The 19,346-nt window shown below is 42.9% G+C and overlaps 1 protein-coding gene across 7 annotated transcripts in view; it reads left to right on the top strand.

Annotated features, from left to right (window-relative positions):
- The window catches only part of CRIM1 (cysteine rich transmembrane BMP regulator 1), a 209,389-nt gene that overhangs the window by 107,815 nt on the left and 82,228 nt on the right, over positions 1-19,346 (top strand). For 4 of the 7 annotated variants that reach the window (XM_086327464.1, XM_086327461.1, XM_086327463.1 and 1 more), the window contains 2 exons: positions 9,560-9,681; positions 19,117-19,299. In XM_086327464.1, coding sequence (XP_086183590.1) covers positions 9,560-9,681; positions 19,117-19,299 — 305 coding nt within the window. The remainder of the gene's footprint in view (positions 1-9,559; positions 9,682-19,116; positions 19,300-19,346) is intronic. The other 3 variants (XM_086327467.1, XM_086327465.1, XM_086327466.1) reach the window with 1 other exon arrangement.

The raw sequence follows: 19,346 nt of genomic DNA, 5'->3' as shown, positions 1-19,346 counted from the left end.
TTGACATTGCCCTTTTTTTTCGTCCATCTTTAAATTAGTCATCAACATTTAAAACCTGGGATGCTTCATGTAAAAATCTGGTGTCTCTTGAGCAGTTGGAAGGTATAGCAACATTGACTTATACATTTCTGCATGGAGTGAATAGTGAAGCCCCCTCAGAGGGCACAGACCCTCTAGAGTTGTCCACAACACCCTTCCTCCCTTTGAAAGAAGACAGTCATGTTTGCCATTTCAGGGTGTATCTGACTTGGGGTTGATGGTCAAGGGACAAGATATGGATGAAGTTTAAAGGGGCAGGGAATTTAGAAGCATCATGAAGCTGGTGGCTCAGGTAAAATGCCATGGGTTTGGGGGCTGTTTTTTGTGAAGGAGGTACCATCAGATGAGGCCCAGGCTTAGAATAAAAGGGAACCATTTAGCAGTAGAAGTCTCAGTAAGGTTGAGGAGTCAGTGTGGTGGGAGCCTGGGCCTGAGACGACGGAAAGGAAAAATGAACCATTATTCTGGAAATGCCAAAATCAGCCCCCAGTGTTGTGGACTGTAGGAAGTCTGATTTGACGTTTGAGAGAACTGTGTCTTGTGAAAGCAGATGGCTGAAGTGGAAGGACAGCAAGGGTCACTGGAGTCCCAAAGACCAGGTGAGGGGGTCAGGATGGTGAAGAGGCTTCCCCTACATAGGGCTGGATGCTTCCAAATGATAGTGATATGAAATAGTTCACCGGTGTTGAGTGCTTCTACATTCCAGGCACTGTGCTGGTTACTGTCACACATCGGTGTATTGAATCCACGTCGCCATCCCATGAGGTAGGGAACTTGAATCATCCTTGTCCTACATGTGGGACAAGTGAGCTTGAGAAGGCTGATGGGGTGCCCTAGGTCATACAGCTCCCACGCGGCCAGATTCCTGCATGTCAGAGCACATTCTCTGAACCTCCACCCCTCTGTAGGAAATGGGCAGGAGATAAAGCCCCAGGGGGCCAGGGGGGCTTGCAGGGAGGCTTGAGGGAGGAAACAGCAGCCACTGTGAAGAACAAGCCCAGGGGAGAGGTGAGTGTGAGGACATTCATGATCTCACCTTAAGGAAGTGGTATTTTCCGGTGAGCCAGGTAAGGGTTAGACCAGATTTGATGGTGCACTTTGTGATGATGATCGGGCTCTGGGAGAGGAAAGGGTTGGGGGGGCAGAGCAGTGGGCACGAAAGGATGAGTCGTTCCTGGGAAGCAGGGCAGTCTCTGAGGATGTGCACTCCCTTGAGGATGGGAGACCAGAGGGCCTTGCACTTTACACTGATGACAAGGATGAGAGGTCTGGGAATCGACAGCCCCAAGGGATCCAGGGGACGTGTGCCCAAAGTCAGCTCTTTCAGTGCCAGCTCAGGCCACAGGCAGTTCCGAGGGCCTACAGAAGCGTTAGCAGCCCAGGTGGTGGAGGGCCTCCACATTTCCAAATAGTCCTGATTTTGGAGTTTGTTCTTCACGTGATCCAGGGGGGAGACAGAATGGTCCCCATCCGCTTGTGTTCTGGTTTGTTTATATATATTCGATACCTCCCTAAACCACACTTCTTGAACCAAGCACCAGGCCCTGTGTATCCCGAGCCCACCCAGCTGAGTGCCTGCTGCACGCACATACTCGGCAGAGAGTTCCAGGATCACTGCATGTTCACCAGCAAGCTGCTCCCATGTCCTGAAGCATCCATTCCTAAGGCGGTCAGCGAATCCAGCCCTGAACCGGGAACACCTGATGTTGCTTTATTAGAACATACTGTCCCCACCAGACCCACTCCTCCTCCTTCCCAGAGTGCAGCGTGCTGGTGTCCCCTCTTCCTGCCTGGGTCTCCATGCACCTCTCACTCGTGTCCCCTCTCTGCAGCCGTCCTGCCCGCCATGGAAGCACACGCCAGTGTCTTGCTCCAGGCCTGGGGAGGTGAAGGCAGAGAGCTTCTTGTCCTGGGTTGTGGTAGTTATCAGGTTGTTGGACCACGCTGAGTTCAGTTCAGGACCCCCACCAGATCCGAGGTCTCGTGCTTCATGGGCCCTGGGGTGCTTCCCAGCTGCGTGTCTGTGCCTCTGGTTCCCCGGCTGCCAGGAAGAGTCTCTTGGAACAGTCCCAACTCTTCCTGTTCAAACAGTTGCGCGGGATAGAGGACCTGTGCAACGTACACTGGCTTTCTCCTGACCTCACCTGCTTACTGTGGAGCTTGGCTCCGGAAGGTGATTTCCAGGAATGGCGTGAGCCCACAGCTCCTATTGTCTTACGATTTATACCACTTTTCTCTCAAACTTAGCACCTACAGTTAAGTTCCTTGAGCCACAGGCCAGCATTGAGAATCCAGCCATAATCATTGGCCCCTTGATAAAGCTAGGAAGAGGGTGGTCATAATGCCTGTGTCATTAAAGGCTTACAGTGAACTTTACTGTTGTTACTAATACCGTGTAGCGGCAAGTGCAGAGGACTGTTTTCTCTGTCCTCCGTTGATACTGTCCCTTTACCGAAGCATATCCTTCCGCTGCTCCCCACAGAAAAATGCAAAACACAACAGCGACCAAAAAGCACAGAGTGATTTTTCTGTGTCTTTGAAGGTAAAGTGATGCAGAATGTGGGGTTTCTGGTTTTACAGGTGAAAAGAGGAGTGAGGAGGCCTCTGGGAGGAGGCGTGTGGTCCTTGGAGCCAGGCCCTGTGCTTGCTGCTACGGCTAAGGCATGTGCTGAGCCTCCTGGGTGGTGGAAATGAAAGCGATGGTGGAGGAATGGGCTGGGGATGGCGTGGGGTGGGGGCTGTCAGTAGTAAATCTTACAGATGAAGCTGGAGAAACATGGTGAGAAACATACATAGGGAGGGCAGTTTCCTGTCAGGTTAGGCAGGCCCTCAGCTGGGAAACTCATTTCTTTTTGGAGGTTTTATTTGCAGTCTTCTTTAAAAAAAAAACAAAAACACAGAACTTATACATAGCTAGAAAGAGGTTAGAAATTTAATCAGTAGAAAGATAGTAGATAGATCAGATTTAATTAAAGTTGAAACTACTTTTTATAGACTAGGACTGTGTTTTATGTGTCATTATAACTTCCATTACTGACAGTTATTTTATTGTTACGGGGTGTAGAATCCTAGCAGTACACATGCTTTGCCCTTTTAATTCCACATGTATTCTTGTTTCCTGTGTAAAGACAACACTGCCTCCCACCTAAATAGAGTCATTTTTTATTTATAGACAGTGATTTTCTCCTTGCTAAGGGCTCAGTGCTCAGCTTGGATGTGGAATGCATCCAGGGTTGGGAGACATGTTTGCAGGGGCCTCAATAAGTGGTGTTTCCTCCAGGAACAGGTAGGAATGACGATCTGCTAGGGGACAAGGAGGAGTCTGATAGTTTGCTGCTTTGTTGAGTGGTGGGAGGAGGGGCCAAGAGGACCCTTCTCCCCACAGCGTCTTCTGCCATCTCCCTGTGGTTTAGCATCCTTTACAGTTCCTGTCTGTTGATTCTTCCACGTAGTTATGAAGACATGCCTGGTAATACGGAGATGCCAGCATTGAGTGTATCGTTCCTTTTCCTGCATTCTCCTTGGGCAAAAAAGAAAGAGACAAGGCCCATCAGGAGCCAGGCCTGAAGGTTGAGGTGCTTGGTGAGGGGGGAGTGGGGAAGGGAGAGAGTGTGATGTGCTTCCAGAATGAGGTGCAGACAAGGAGAAGCTGCAGACAGGGATGAGCCAGGATCAGACTGTGATGGGAATGCCAGTGTTGGAATCCTGGGATTTTATAGTTAGAAGAAAGCTCATGAAGGTCCAACCATCTCGTTTTAAGGAGGAGAAAACTGAGCATCCCACAGTTTAAGTGGCTGGCTAGCAGTCATCCATTTTCTGATGGGTGATGGTATTGGATAGTGAATTCAGTTATTATTTTCTTCATTCCAGGTCTCTTAACTCATAAGCTAGCTATGTTCAGGCAGGAAGGAGACTTAGTAAATGATGGAGAGCAAGTGCTGCTGATCAAAATATACTGCTCAGTAAATGACAGAACTAGTTGCACACGGCTTTTGCCCCTGGGAGTGCAGCCTACGTTACTGAGACACTGTGCCTTGGTTGTCGTTCAGTCGCTTGGCCGTGTCCGACTCTTTGCCACTGTGTGGACTGCAGCACGCCAGGCTTCCCTGTCCTTCACCATCTCCCAGAGTTTGCTCAAACTCATGTCCATTGAGTCAGTGATGCCATCCAATCGTCTCATCCTCTGTCGTCCCCTTCTCCTCCTACCTTCAGTCTTTCCTAGCATCAGGGTCTTTTCCAGTGAGTCAGCTCTTTGGCATCAGGTGGCTTCAACTTCAGCATCACTTCCTTTAGGAGCAAATTGTTCAGAAAGTGGGCCCCAGATTCCCAGTGGAATCTCCTGGAGATCTTATTATCCAGGCAGCTTCTAGAGCCCTGCCCCAGACAGATGCTCAGAGAAACAGTCCTTGATAATGGTACCCTGGAATCTGCATTCTAAACAAATTCCATAGTCTTTCCGTCCACACACTGGTTTTGAAAAGCACTGCACTGAGTAGCTCTGTGTCTAAAATTTATAAAAAATAAAAATTTTAAAAACAATGCATGGTCTAACCTATGACTTACTAGCCATGGGGGAAAAAAAGTCTTATTCCAGATTATTGTTTGGATGTCTTTATATCATTCATGTTTTTCATTACGAGACAAATAAGACATGTCCCTGCACGAGGGGAATTCACAGGAGAAGCAGTAGGATTTTGATTTTGTACAAGGAGCAGCTCTATACAAGGAGAGAGAGCTAACTAATCCCGGTTGCTTATTTGATGAGAGAAGGCCTTGTGGAGCGAGCAGGTGGCCCTAAGGCTGCATGGAATTTGCCTGGGGAGAAAGAGGCAGGCATTTGAGACAGAGTGGTTGGCAGAGCTGTGGCACTGAGTGGTGGAGGTGAGGAAGGAGGATGCAGTGAATCGCAGATTGCCATTGTCACTGTCTGCATAGATATGTGTCACATATGTGCATACACTGTGTCACATATGTGTGCGGACATATTCTACTGTCTCCTCCACACGTCACAGCATATGGAAACTAGAAGATATGTAGAGACTTGACTTGGGAGCACCTTGAAAGTTGTACTGGGACTCTGGCCTGCCTGGGAGTGTCTGTGTAGATCAGGAAGTAAATGACACAAAGGGAAGGCCGGAGTGTGCACTGCTTTTCAGCCCAGAGAACCAGCCCACACAGGCCTCCTAAGGAGGGGAGTGCCCTCTAGGGGCTTAGATGATTTTTCTGAGTGCTGTTCATCTTTGTGCTTGCCACTAAGCTGGATCCATTACCCACTGGAGAGGGAAGAAAGACAGCTTCACTAACCTACCTGGCTGCAGCTGTGATTACATTATGCAAACATTTATTAATGTGGTACCTTGATTGATGATTATCTTAATACCGAGGATAACATTAAAGGCTTGATTTTGCAGGCAGACGGCACATACAAGTTGGTTCTTGTTGGAGGTTAAAAAGCCCTTAGCCTATGATTCCTTTTATATGAGCTGACCAGAATAGGAAGATCCGTGGAGAAAGAATAAAGACTCGTGATTGCCAGGGGCTGGGAGAAAAGAAATGGGAAATACAGGGCTTCTTTATGAGATGATGAAAATGTTCTAAATTTAGGTAGTGGTAATGGTAGCCCAACCCTGTGAATATAAATACCATCGAATTGTATACTCAACAGGGGTGAATTTTATAGTATGTGAATTGTGTCCCAATAAAGCTGTTGTTTTATTTATTGGTTTTCTTTAAAAAGCCCTTAGCACTTCTGCTCCAGGTGTCCTAAGAGAAGTGTGGTGTTTAGGGTTTCGGAGAGGAGTTATTATCAAAAGTGATCTAGAAAGACAGATGGTATCTAGGACAGACAGCGGGAGATGAAAGCTAGATAAGGAATGTTCAGCAGGGAGCAGAGTAGAAGGCAGTGCAGAGACAGCAGAGGGAGGGCTTGTTTGGAGAAGGTGGAGAATGAAGAGAAGTACTGTATTTGAATAAAGATATGCGGAGGACTTGAGAGTGTTGAATGCTAGGCTGACAAGTTTATCAGTTAAATGAAGAGTAACTGAAGGCTTTTGACTACTGGAGTACAGGAACTGAACCATAGGTCGAGTGTGGCATGAATTGGGAGAAGGAGAGACCTAAGTGAGGGGAGACCAGGTCAGAACCTGGAAATTGGAGGATGGAAGGTTTAAGAAGTGAGGAGTAAGTGTGGGCATCAGTTTACTTATAGGTTAGTCTGTTTCCTCAGCCACTAACCCACATGTTTTCACATTCCATTGCTTGTTCTTTATCCAGGCTTTGGGGTTAAGGGTAAGAGGGAGATTGGGAGGAGGGACCAAAAAAGAATAAGGATGAAGAGAAATGGTGATAAGGGCAAGATTCTGCTTGTGTACTTCAGTTGCTCTGTAATTTTGCATTTCCTCCTCATGACTCACTATAAATAACAGGATAGGAAACCTTATTTGATTTCAGATCAGTTGACGAGGCTGCCTGCCTCACTGTTCCCATCTGTGGAAGGGAAGACTACCCACCTCCAGTGTAGGTAAACCAGAGAATCTAGAGTAATCTTACTAGAGAATTTTGATCAAGCTGCCTTGAACTCAACATTACTTATAATGTAATAGATTTCCTTGGGAAAAAGGTTCCTGATCGGCCCTCATTTGTTACTTGAGACAGTACAGACTTTATCCATCAAAAGAGAACTCACGTGAGTTGTATTTTGTTGAACTATGTGAAATTGCCATTTGACTATTTTTGATCTGCAAAGAAGGCAGTTTTGTAAAGCCTTAACCTAATAGATACTTGCTCAATAGATATCCTATGTGAGCCCAGATTTTCCCTTTTTGGTTTCCTTCATAAGTTCCTTCTTTTTTAAGGTGCTAGTGGTCTTGAACATCTACTAGTTTCAGATTCTGAGGAGTCAAAGGTGGCGGTAACTACGGAGGGCTTGCCTAAGGGCTGGTCAAGAAGGGGAAGGAAGCAGGAGCAAGCCCAGCGGCCAAAACCAGAGCGTCGGAATCCTTGGTGCTGTATTGCACAGTCCTTCTGGGTTAAGAAATAAAAATTCAGCCTAAAGGGTTTTCCTTTCTTCAGTGGATTACTAGGCAGTCATGCAGTTTTAGATCTTCTGCAGCATGCCAGAGACAACCCATGTGGGTCTCTAAAAAAACGATAGAAGTATTTTAAAAAGTGGGAAATAGGTTAAATGTAAAAATGGGGATAGGTCAAATGTAAAAGCGGGGGAAGCAGGTTTCCGTGGTGGCTCTGTGGTGAAGAATCCACATGCAATGCAGGAGACACACGGGTTCAATCCCTGGGTCTGGATGATCCCCTGGAGAAGGAAACAGCAGTCCACTCCAGTATTCTCATCTGGGAAATTCCACGGACAGAGGAGCCTGGCGGGCTACAGTCCATGGATCACAAAAGAGTCAGATAAGACTCAGCGACTAAACAACAACAGAGGGGGGAGAATAGACTTAAGGCGAGCTTAGGTTTTTCAAGTTGGTGTCATTTCTGACAGCCTAGCACACAAGTGCACGTGCATGTTCAATAAAGATCTCTGAAAGGTCAAAAGACATCAGATGAGGTATTTATTGGTTGGTCGTATGCTCCCTGGTGTTTAACTTAGAGTGATTTCCTAGAACCCAACAGTGGGAGAGAAGATACCCAATCCCCAAAGATGTGGAAGGTTGGTCAGCTGTTCTTGTAGGATGCTTTCATTGTCATTACATCCAGATACTGGAATCAGGGTGGGGCCTCTCAGTGCTCTTTCCCCATTAGTCTGTGAACTCTGAAAAGTTAAAGTTGTACAGAGTGTCAAGTGCAGAAAATGTAAAGGATATATTGTTACTATAATGTCACAGGAATATGATCATCTGTTTAAAACTGCAGTGGCCACGCACATAAAAATGAGAGATGGTCGCATAACCTTTCCAGGGACTAAAAGCTCAGTTCATGTTTACTCAGCCGTGGAAGGTGATTGTCCTGTAGGAATACAGATTATGAATTGAGAACTCCTCGCTCTGCTCACATCAAACAGCCAAACATTTATTCTAAATCACAGTCAGAAATACCACTGCAGCAAAACCTTAATTACCTAACACCCTCAACTCCACTCTAAAGCATATATAGCCATTTCCCCACAAGGAAGAGGCCTCAGAGGGGTCACTCACACCTTTCCAGTGGCTTTAATGATCTTTGGTGCAGATATTATCTGAATTCATTTCTATTTTAGTTCTACACTTAACTAAATTGTCATTAAGTCTCTGGGTCTGATTATGGAAGTACTTGTGGAAGACAGGCATTTTATTTTAGAAAAGATCTGAAGAAAAATAAAAGAACAAAACAATCAAATAAGAAGAGAGAAAAAACAGAATTAATGAATTGAGGTGTTAATAGTTCTTCCCTCCTGGGAATGTTACCCTCCCCGAATCTTGACCTCTCTGGTACATAAATACCCACATGCTTCCGGCAAGGATGTCTCTTTTTAGGAGGCCTTCCCTTCACTCCTGTCGACCTGGGAACTCCCTTAGTCATCCTCTCCACCTCTGACCCACGCTTCCATTGCCAGGGGAGTCCCGGCAGAGCCTGGCTGCTCCTCCCTTGTGTTACATTCACATCCTGACGCCCTGCTGCACTGGGCTTCTCATTTCCTGCCTCCAGTTTCATTCTGACACATCAGCATCGGGCAGTTGACAACATCTTTTTCTCTTCTTCTTTTTTTTTTTTTTTTTTTAAACCTGCCTCTTATTTTCCTGCAGTCAAGCAAATTTTGCAGGAGAATTAAAGTTAAGGGTGAGAGCCAACAGAGGTAGTTTGCATTCAGAAGAATGTACACATGCAGCTTAGAAAATCTAAAACATTAAAACTCTCAGCATCCAGATAGCTGTCACAAAATCCATTTGCTACAGCTTATACCCTTTATTTGTAAAGAGCTCCTCGGTCTTCAATCAAAATCTGTATGTTTTATTATATAATTATAAATTAATGTAGCTCCAGAGGAGGGTGCTACTAGGCACAATCACACTGATTAAAAAAAAAAAAAAGCTGAAAAACTAATGACCTGTTAGTTGAAAGAAGAGTCAGAAACATTGCTGAGAAACACCTAAAGGTCAACAGCAGCAAAGCAGCATTATAGAATCATTAGAAAATGCAGGAGCACCGTTCTGTGTCAGCCCGTCCAAGCATCACTGATGTCTGGAGAGACAGAATAATGTATATGCATAAAAAGATGGCCCTGAGTCATCAAGAAAGTGTCTGTTATGCTCAATACCAGTCTGGTTAAGTAAGAAATGAAGTAATGCATTTTAGGAATTTTTCTGTCCAAATGGTTAATGTTAAATTTATGGGCGTATACTAAGGAGGTGAGCCTTAGTTGTTTGGAATGCTGGTTACGTTAGGACCCACTCCCCGCTCCCCGGTGATGCCAGATACACAGGACAGTGTCGTGGAGAGGGGCGAAGAGTGTGCCGGCCACTCTGTGGCCTCCCAACTTCTGTGCTGTTTATTCACGGGGTTTTCCTTCCCTTTTCTCTGGTTTCAGATGCGAGTGTCTCTCTGGCTTATGTGGTTTCCCCGTGTGTGAGGTGGGATCCACTCCCCGCATAGTCTCTCGTGGAGATGGGACACCTGGAAAGTGCTGTGATGTCTTTGAATGTGTTAATGGTACGTGGGGTTTCTCTTGTTCTCAGCGAGTATACATTTGTGCAGGAGGAGGAGGAGGGAGGGTTCAATCTAGCCACTTCTGTCTTTTTAAAAGACAGACAACATGCTCAGGGAGTTGATGAAACTCAGAATAGTTGCTCAAGATCCCACCACGCAGTAGGGAAAGTTAGGAAGGGAATCCTCATTCCACTTTGTAGAGAAGGCATTTTTGAAAAGGTCATTGCAGACTACACGTGGCCGTCATACTCTGCTGTGTGTCAGTAGTTGAGAAATTCTAGGGTTGCAGGAAAAGGACCACAGAAAACGTGGCCGTGTTCTCCCAGTCAGAAGACCTCATCCCGTGGCTCTTGGAGGTAGTCTGTGTAACTAATGCCACACTGCGTTAGGTCACGGAGTGACCACAGTTTGAAAAGAGAAAGGACTGTATTCCTCTAGTTCATCCTTTTTCTGCCTAGAGGAAACACCTCTGGCCAGCCCCTAGTCAGTAGTAGTGTCCTCATTAAAGCTGGAAACTTGTGGGCCAAAAAAGCCATTCTTCAGTCCCAGGATTCCTTCACGTAAAACCCACCTCTCTCCCTCTCACCTTTCAGCAGAGGGCTTGGTGTGTGACAGCCTGGTGTTTATTGAATTTAGATGCTAGAAGGGAAGAGAGCCTAAATCATGCTCCTCCATCAGAATTCTCAGAAAAGCAAAGAATAAACTCAAGCAAGTGAAATGTCAGTGATTTTTAGAGAGCATTATTTAGTCAGTACTTAGACACACAAGGAAAATGACTTTGAATGTGGACAAATACAACCAAATTATACAGATAGAAGCATCCATTTTAACTGCTGCCTATAAGAAATCAGGGTTCAGAAGATTTTCTGCCCTTCTCCCAAGCTGCCCCTCCCCAACAAGAAAGGGTTATATGAAAAGTCCAGACTTGTTTCACAGAGTCCTGTAGTTTTTAGGCCAGAGGCTACATGTTTTGTTCTGGTTTTTTCCCACTTTAAAGAAGCACTGGCAGTATGACTTTGTGGTTAAAAGAGAACACGGACTGGAACTGATTGACTTCATTTTGAAAATCAGTTCCTCCACTTAGTAGCTGTATAGCTTTGGCCATCCCTTTGGTCTCTGAGCCTCATTTGCCACATCTGTCAAATGGAGAGAATAACAGTAAATGCAGTGAGGTTTTGTATGTGAAGCACTAGAAACTGTGCTTCGAGAGCAAACAGTCTCTATGATTCTGTGTGCCTCCTTCCTGCTCACCGTCTTGGCCACTGCAGGATGCTGCTTCTTGGCTTCAGGCACGCAGGGAGAGGCACAGGGCAGGCTCCATGCACATAGACTCTTCTCGGTACCTGTCCCCGCCTGCTTTATCATCCAGCCGGTAGTGATGTCTTCACCGCCAGCAAATGGCCAAGCCTCTGATACTTCCTGCTGAAGCTAATTGACTGAAAGTGATATTCTGTGAATATTTAACTCATACCATTGGGACCGAAATAGTTGGTCCTTGTCCTGGGCTCCAGCATCTCAGATGTGCTTCCTTCTAGTACTCACCCCACTCCGTGTCTCTTTCTCACCCTAGAATCTGAACTGCCAGAAAACAGGGAATCTATCCTTGTGTCTGTGACATTAGCACATCGCCTGTTTCTTGCGGGGCACCTGGGTTCTGACACGTGGCTGGGTGAGCAAGCAAGTGATCTGATTCATATCGTCTGAGTTCCCTCTAGAGTGGCTGTTAATTGTCAGCCCATAGAGGAGTTACTTTGTGAGAATCCACTATCTTTCACTGCCCCACACTTTAATCTGAAGTCTCTTATGCCCTGGAAATAACACCTCTAGTAATACAACTTGCTGTTGTATCCACTGGGTGAGAAACTGGAGTATCTTTCTTCTTTCTTTCTTTGCTTCTTAATTATAGAAACCCAAGTGTCAGGCCTTCTCATCAGGACATTCACTTTACATCTCACCCCTGTGTGATGCAGTTTGGGCAGCTGATTACTGCCCCTATTTAACTTCAGTGGCCTTGGATAAATCTCCAGGGCCTGCTCCCATTTATAGAGCCCTGAGTTCAAGAACAGGCCTTCTACTGTGGGAAAATGTGGAGACAACAAAGCAGTAACAGAATTTCTGGTGTTTGCCTCTTTCTTGCCACCATAAATTAGTTGGGTGATCTTTGCTTTACTTCTTGTCCTGCTATAGTCTGTCTGTTACTGCATTAGTCATTAATTGTAGGTGAAGCTAGAAACTACAATACTCTGAAGATTTAAAATTCCATAGGATAGTATTTACGGAATTCCATCTCAAAGTCTGTATTTCACTTTTTTTGGCATACATACACACACTTCCCTTCCATACACATATTTGTGTGTGTGTATGTATATATTTGATTATTTGGCACCCAGTGCCCTGGTGAAATCATACTATTGTCATAAGATCCCCATTAGAAGGTATTACCTATCAAAAATTCATTATCCTTGCCCGGAAGAGCAGGGGTCTATTTTATGTATACATATTTTTTAAAGCCTTATATGTGTGTGTGTATATATATATATATATATATATATATATATATATAAAGCCTTACTTATCCACAAAGAATTTGAGGCAGTTTTACACTAAGAGCAGACACAATAAAATAGTGGTAAAATATTCGTGAGAAAAGAGAGTCAGACTGTACAGTTGTATGTAAAAGTTGAAAAGCAAAAAGGAAGTGCCCACAGGTGTGCAGGCCATAGCGTCTGTCTGTGTAATCGCTGGAGTTAAATGTCAGGTTAGGCCCCCGGCATCCTGGCCATCAAAGTGGAAAGGGAGATAGAATCGGACCCACAACTCTTATTTTTAGAGACAAGAAACCTGCCAGACAGGGCAGCATCCTCCTCGTACGGAAACTTTTGAAAAGAGAGCACCAAATGACACAGTAAATTGTGTCCTCAGTTGCTTTACTCCCAATTTCCTCTGGCTGCTTTTCTCAATAAAAAGTAAAAGCAAAATATTAAAATACACCTCCGTGAAGGCAGTTTTCAGGGGTGAGTTGAACACCCATCTGAAACCTGGATGCCTGAAGGTCTGTTTCTTGATTTTGAGAATGCTGCCCAACCCCTTAGCCCCCACCACTGCTGTACCCCCGCAACATGTAGGAAGGTATTGGAGTAGATCTGGGAACCCCAATTCAGGAGACAGTGGGCTGCTGTCTAACCCCATGTGAAGAAACGGAGCTTACCTGCCAGCACTCAGTCCCCTCCCTAGCTGCCATCCAGGTGATCCATGTGCTTACATTATTTTTTTTTAAGATAAGCATTATAGTGAAAACAGAAGATTAAAAAGAGGGAATTCAAGAACTCCTGAGTTTTGAAAACATTGGCCTAGATGAATGGATGGAAAGAACATTCTCCATAAATGTTACTCCTCTTTTCTGTTGGGTTTGGTTTTGTATGGGTGGGGGGATGGCTGAGTTGCCCATCGGATTGTGGCAGTCTGTGACCGAGGGCTGAAAGGAGGACCAGCACAGTAGTAGCTGAATGAGAACCCTGTTGTTTAGAGACCAGATGAGCAGGTGGTGAGCTTGTGTTCCTATTGTGTGAACTTGTGAGACATCAGTAGCATCACCTGGAAGGATGACCTCCACAGCAGTGTTGAATAGTCCCACATCTTCTTGGGGAAATGGTTCTGTGTCTGCTCTGGCCCAAAAACATGTTTTTTCATCCGTCACCGGGGGTTGAGTGACGGCCTCTACTTTAGATGGACGTGTGTCCTCTTCCATTTGGTAACAGTACATCTTACTGCCTTACGCTGGCCCAGCTCACTCGTTTCTAGAGGCATTTGGGTTTGAATAGGGAAGTCATCCATGCTCAGAGTATGGAAGCGATCATTTGGTTGCTTAGATATGATCAAGTGTCCAACATACAAAAATGCACAGAAATCCAAACTGGAACACGATGGTTTGAGTGTCATAGCCATTTGAGTGTTGTAGCCACTGACTCTTCCAGCATCAGACACTAACATGTAAAATCAATCAATCACAGGAGAGCCAGACCCAAAGTCAGCTTCTCCTTGTGTAAAATTTGGGCCTAGAAAACTCAGACCTTGGGTTTCCCTTGTGGTCCAGTGGTTAAGAATCTGCCTGCCGATACAGGGGACATGGATTCAAACCCTGTGCCGGGAAGATTCCACAGGCCTCGGAGCCGCTAAGCCTGTGCGCCACAGCTACTGAGCCTGTGCTCTAGAGCCGGGAGCCACAACTCCTGAAGCACTGAAGCCCGAGTGCCCTAGAGCCTTTGCTCCACAACCAGAGAAGCCACCGCAGTGAGAAGCCTGACCACTGCAATTAGAGAGTCACCCCCACTCGCTGAAACTAGAGAAAGCCAGTGCACAGCAACGAAGATCCACCACAGCCAACATAGATAAATCTTCATGGAAAGAAAAAACTCAGACCTTCAGTTTGTTAATAAAAAAGTTAATATGAAAACATCTGTTGAGAACACATTGTATAGCAGTGATGCTCAATAATGTTCCTAGGGATGCAAGGTCTCCTTCTACAGTAGTGGAGAGTATATAGCACTTTGAAAGGAATATTCCATGCAGTATGCATTTATTGAGCATCCATTGTGTTCTGCAGGCCTTACTAAGCTAATTTTGAGTGATACAGTGTTTTGCAAGTACTGTTCCCCTTCTCTTATCCTGAAGTACCCTCTAGCAGTATGCTCCAGCACACACGCCCGGCTTCCCCCACACAGAAAAGGTGGTTTCTTCCTTCACGTATCTAGAAGCTCGTGTACCCTGCCTTTGTGATTCCATCAGTTTGTGGTTGGTTTATGGAGAAATTTTCAGACATTTCTCATTTGTCGTGCGGTTATCTCTCTTTTGACTTATTAAGTCTGCCTACTTTGTTCCCGTACCATTCACCCCCAGAGAAAGAAGACCAGAGGCAAGACATCAGCCATTTTTCACTGAGATATTACAGAGAAAAAGCAACAGAAGGATACTTATTTGGACTTTTTCCCTCCATTTTCACATTTGATGTGAAGTTCTACATTTTAGTCTTTTCCTTTGCTAAAATTATGTGTCTATCACCATCTGCCAATCAGCATGATTTGGCCAGGCCATAGAACTTACTAGCAATCTATACTATAAAATTCTTTTTCAGGAGTTCTGGAATATAATAAAGAGGGAAGAGAAGATTCCAGAACGGAGAAACATAAAATTTAATTGGGAAGACACAAAAAACATGCAAAAATCTTTAAAAAGACACTTTGTGCATCTCAGTGCATATGCACTTTTATTCATTGAGAAGTACAAGTTGCATAGTAAGTTATTCTATTTGTAATATTATTCTTTTCTCCATCCACGGAAAATGTCCTCTTACAGAGGTAGTGGTACCCTCCCTATAGTTCTGAAATTCACCTCTATCCCCAGCAGGTGACGAAGTAATTGGTCATTGCTCCTCAAAGGATACTGCCAACCATTTTTATTGTGCACTTTTCTGAAGAGCTTCTCTAAATTTGTCTCAGCAGCAAACAGGGATTTCATTATATCATGTGATTTTTTTTTTTTTTTTAATCCTGAAGAATCAGTTGTGTTTTCAAGGCTGTGTTCTCTGGGACTCACCATCTCTCTGAGTTCCACGCCCTTGCTCTCTGCCTATGCTAGTGAAACGTAACTGCCCTAGCCTTCTTGTCAGTCTCATCTCCTCCCACTCAAGCTCCTACACAACCCGCCATAAGAGCGAGTTCATCTGGAGCCACTTTGTTCACAACCACAACCTTTCCTCCTCACTTCTTCAAATCTCACACCAAGATTTGTGGCTTCACCCAGATGGTCGTTGGGTTGATGAAGGCAAATAGGTAATTAATATAGATTGGTTTCTTAAAAAATGTTTTTCTTCAATTTGAACGGAAGCTCAGCATTTTGATAGAAGGCAGTATTTTGCCTCCTTCCACAGCATGCAAATTTGATTGGTGAAAAGTGCTTCATTTCCTGCACTTTGGAACTTGGGGTTTAACTGCCCAGTTCCTTCCAATCCCAGCTCAGTTTAGTGTGTTAGGTAAAAGCATATAGACTTCTTAGCTGTAATAAGATGATTCTTTCTGACATGAATTTTCTGGGGGGAAAAAAATAGCATATCCAGCCAGTGCTAGGGAAGAGGTTCAGACATGCACATTTACTGCCTTTGTGAAAATACATGCACACAGATCATCTCACACTAATGATGAGACTTTAGGCAAGCTGCCTCATCGCTTTAAATTTCATTTTCCTCATTGAAGAAGTAGATGTTAATACTTGTTCTCTATTCTCAACAACATTGTTATAAAGTCAAATTAATACTAGTTTGTCTAAGTACAAGACAAATGTAAATGTACTCAAAATGCAGTGGAAATCTCACGTATTTCAAACATGCAAAGTGACATGTGGAGAAATGATGTTAGGACAGAGAAGCCCATGGCTTATGTATGTCATAATCCAGTTTTTCCTACCTTTTTAAATAGGTTGCATTAGCTCAGGAGAACTTTTCTTTTTTACCTTGGAATTACTTTTATTTTCCCAGCTTTACAGAGACACATACCAGACACTTCACCAAGTGAAGTTGCACAATTCCATGATTTTTAATGTATTCGCAGAGTTGCGCGATTGTCATCACAATTTTAGAACACTGTCATCAATCCCCCCAGAATTCCCAAGCTCTTTAAGTCACCCGCTATGTCCCCCAGACTTTCCAGCACTAGGAAACCACTAATCTACTTTCTGTCTCTGTAGATGTGTCTATCATGGGCCTTTCACATAAATAAAATCCTGTACAACATGTGGTGTATTTTGACTGGCTTCTTTTGCTTAGCGTAATGTTCCCCAGGTTCATTTATGTTGTAGTATATATCAGAACTTCATTCCTTTTTATGGCCAAGCAATATTCCATTACATGGATATACCACATTTTGTGTATCGTACATCAGTTGGCTGATGTTTAGAATTTTTCTGTTTTTTGGCTACTGTGAATAACATTGCTGTAAACATTTGTATACAAGGTTTTATGTGGGTAGATGTTTCCATTTCTCCTGGATATGTATCTAAGAGTAGAATTGCTGGATCCTCTGGTAATTCTGTTTCATATTTTGAGGAACTGCCAAACAGTTTTTTCAAGACACCTGTACTCACCAAGATGTATGAGAGTTTCCATTTCTCCACACCCTCATAAATATTTGTTATTATCTATGTCTTTTTCATCTTAGCCATCCTACGATATGAATCAATGTCTCATTGTGGCTTTGATTTGTATTCCCTTAATAAGTAATGATGTTAAGCATCTTTTCAGTGCTTATTGGTCATTTCTGTATCTTATTTGGATAAATTTCTGTTCAAATATTTGCTCATTTTTCAATTGGGTTATTTTTATTGTTCTTTCTGGATACAAGTTCTTACATATGTCAAATTTCAGATTGCACCATTGTTAAAGGTCACAAAATATGAGAGTTTATTTCTAAATTCTTAATCAATTCCATTGAACTTTGTATTTATCCTGATGTCAAGTACTACATTGTCTTGCTACTGTGGCCTTGTAGTTTGTCTTAAAATCAGAAAGTGTGACTCCTCTACCTTTGTTCTTCTTTTCAAGTTTGTCTTGGCAATTCTGGGTTCCTTGAATTTCTTACTGATTTTAGGATTCACTTGTCAGTTTTTGCAAAAGAAAAAACTAGAATTTTGATAGAGATTGAATGAATATGTAGATCAATTGGGGGAATGTTTTCATCTTGCCAGTATTATCTTTCAGTCCATGAATATGGAATGTATTTTCATTTACTTAGGGCTTCTATATCTTCTTTGAACAATGTTTTTTAGTGTTCAGAGTACAAGTATTGTACTTTATGTTTAGACTTATTAAATATTTTATTCTTTTTGATGCTACTGTGAATGGAATTTTTTAACTTTATTTTCAGGTCGTTTATTACTAGTATGTAGATATACAGTTTATTGGAGTTGCAGATTTACCCTGAAATCTTGCTAAACTTTTTATTCTAATAGTTTTTTAGTAGATTTCTTCTTTTTAAATTCAAAATCATGTTGTTGGTAATTAGAGTTTTCCTGCTTTCTAATATGGGTGCTTTTTATGTCAGTTTCTTGCCTAATTACCCTGACTGGAGCCTCCAGTACAAAGTTGAATCATAGTGGTTAGAGGGGACATCATTGTCTTAATCCTGAGCTAAGTAAGGGGAAAAGCATTCAGCTTTCACTATTAAGTATGATGTGCTAACATCATAGATGCCGTTTATCAAGTTGCTGTTTAACACCTCTACTGCTAAGTTGTTGAATGTTTTTTTATCATGAAAGGGTGTTGAATTCTCTCAGATGTTTTCTCTTTGTCTGTTGAGATGATCCTATGGTCTTGTCCTTTATTCTATAGACATTACATTACATTATAGTCAATTAATTACATTAATTGATTTTGGATGTTAAACCAACCTTGCATTCTTGGGATAAATCTCACTTGGTATATGATATTTTTTATATGCTGCTGGATTCAGTCTGGTAGTACTTTTTTGAGTATTTTTATGTTTATATTTATAAAAGCTATAGATCTGTAGTTTTCCTTTTCTTCTGATGTCTGTATCTGGAGGGAGTTCTTTTAGGTCAACCAAAATTAGAGATAAGGAGTAGATTTAGAGGAGAGTGTTTTTGTGCAGAGAAAAATTTTAAATCATTGATATCATTATCATTCTAAATGCAGGGTTTTGAGTACTTAGCAGAAAGCATAGTCTTGAAACACAGTGGGAAGAATACAAGATTTTAGTTGAAGAGCTATAGTTTTGGCTTCTATCATTTGCTAAATATGTAACTTTGCACAAATTACCTAGGATTTCCTCACTTCTACACTCAGGATAAGTATTTCTACATCAGACCTTTGTTTTGGGGATTAAGTGAAGTAATGTATGTAGAAAGTGTTTTTTAAAGGCCAAGCACTATTATAATTATTGATTATTAACTAAATAGAAAAAAGAATTTCAGAGAAAACACTGGAGAAACAGAAACATAACCTAACAGGCCTAAAGAAATTTTTTGAGGCAGAACAAAACGTAATGTGGATTCAGAATCGTTTACTTGAGATGGTGATTTAGCAAAACACACATTTTGTTTAACAAAACTAAATCTTTTTAAAGCACATATCAGAAATGTCAGTTTCATGGTCAAATAATTACTTTCATTTGGGGTAAGGAGAAGCCAGTATAGATTTTACTAAGGGGAATTTTGATTCCTTGTTATAATGGGGATAATGATGTGTTTTGTTTATTTTATTGTACTTTACATAGCTTTATTGCTTCTGTTGTAAAAAAATTATATTGAGTTTAATAAAATTCCATTAAATTTTAACCTTGTGCAGTATTTTCTAGAGGCTGTTTGAAAAACATGAAAGGGCACCACTCAGAAATGACTCTGAATATGCTTTGTTTGTTTTAACTCCTCTAGAAACAAAGCCAGCCTGCGTGTTCAACAACGTGGAGTACGGTGACGGAGACATGTTTCGAATGGACAACTGTCGATTCTGTCGATGCCAAGGGGGTGTTTCCATCTGCTTCACTGCCCAGTGCGGTGAGCTGAGCTGTGAGAGATACTACATGCCCGAAGGGGAGTGCTGCCCTGTGTGTGAAGGTAAGGAAAGCTGCCAATTAGAGAATAATAAGAACACGTTTCCCAGC

The sequence above is a fragment of the Bos grunniens genome, chromosome 11, assembly GCF_055505025.1.
Source record: "Bos grunniens cultivar Pamir isolate PY7600 chromosome 11, Bosgru_T2T1.0, whole genome shotgun sequence".
NCBI lineage: Eukaryota > Metazoa > Chordata > Mammalia > Artiodactyla > Bovidae > Bos > Bos grunniens.
This window is presented reverse-complemented; position numbering and strand designations above follow the sequence as displayed.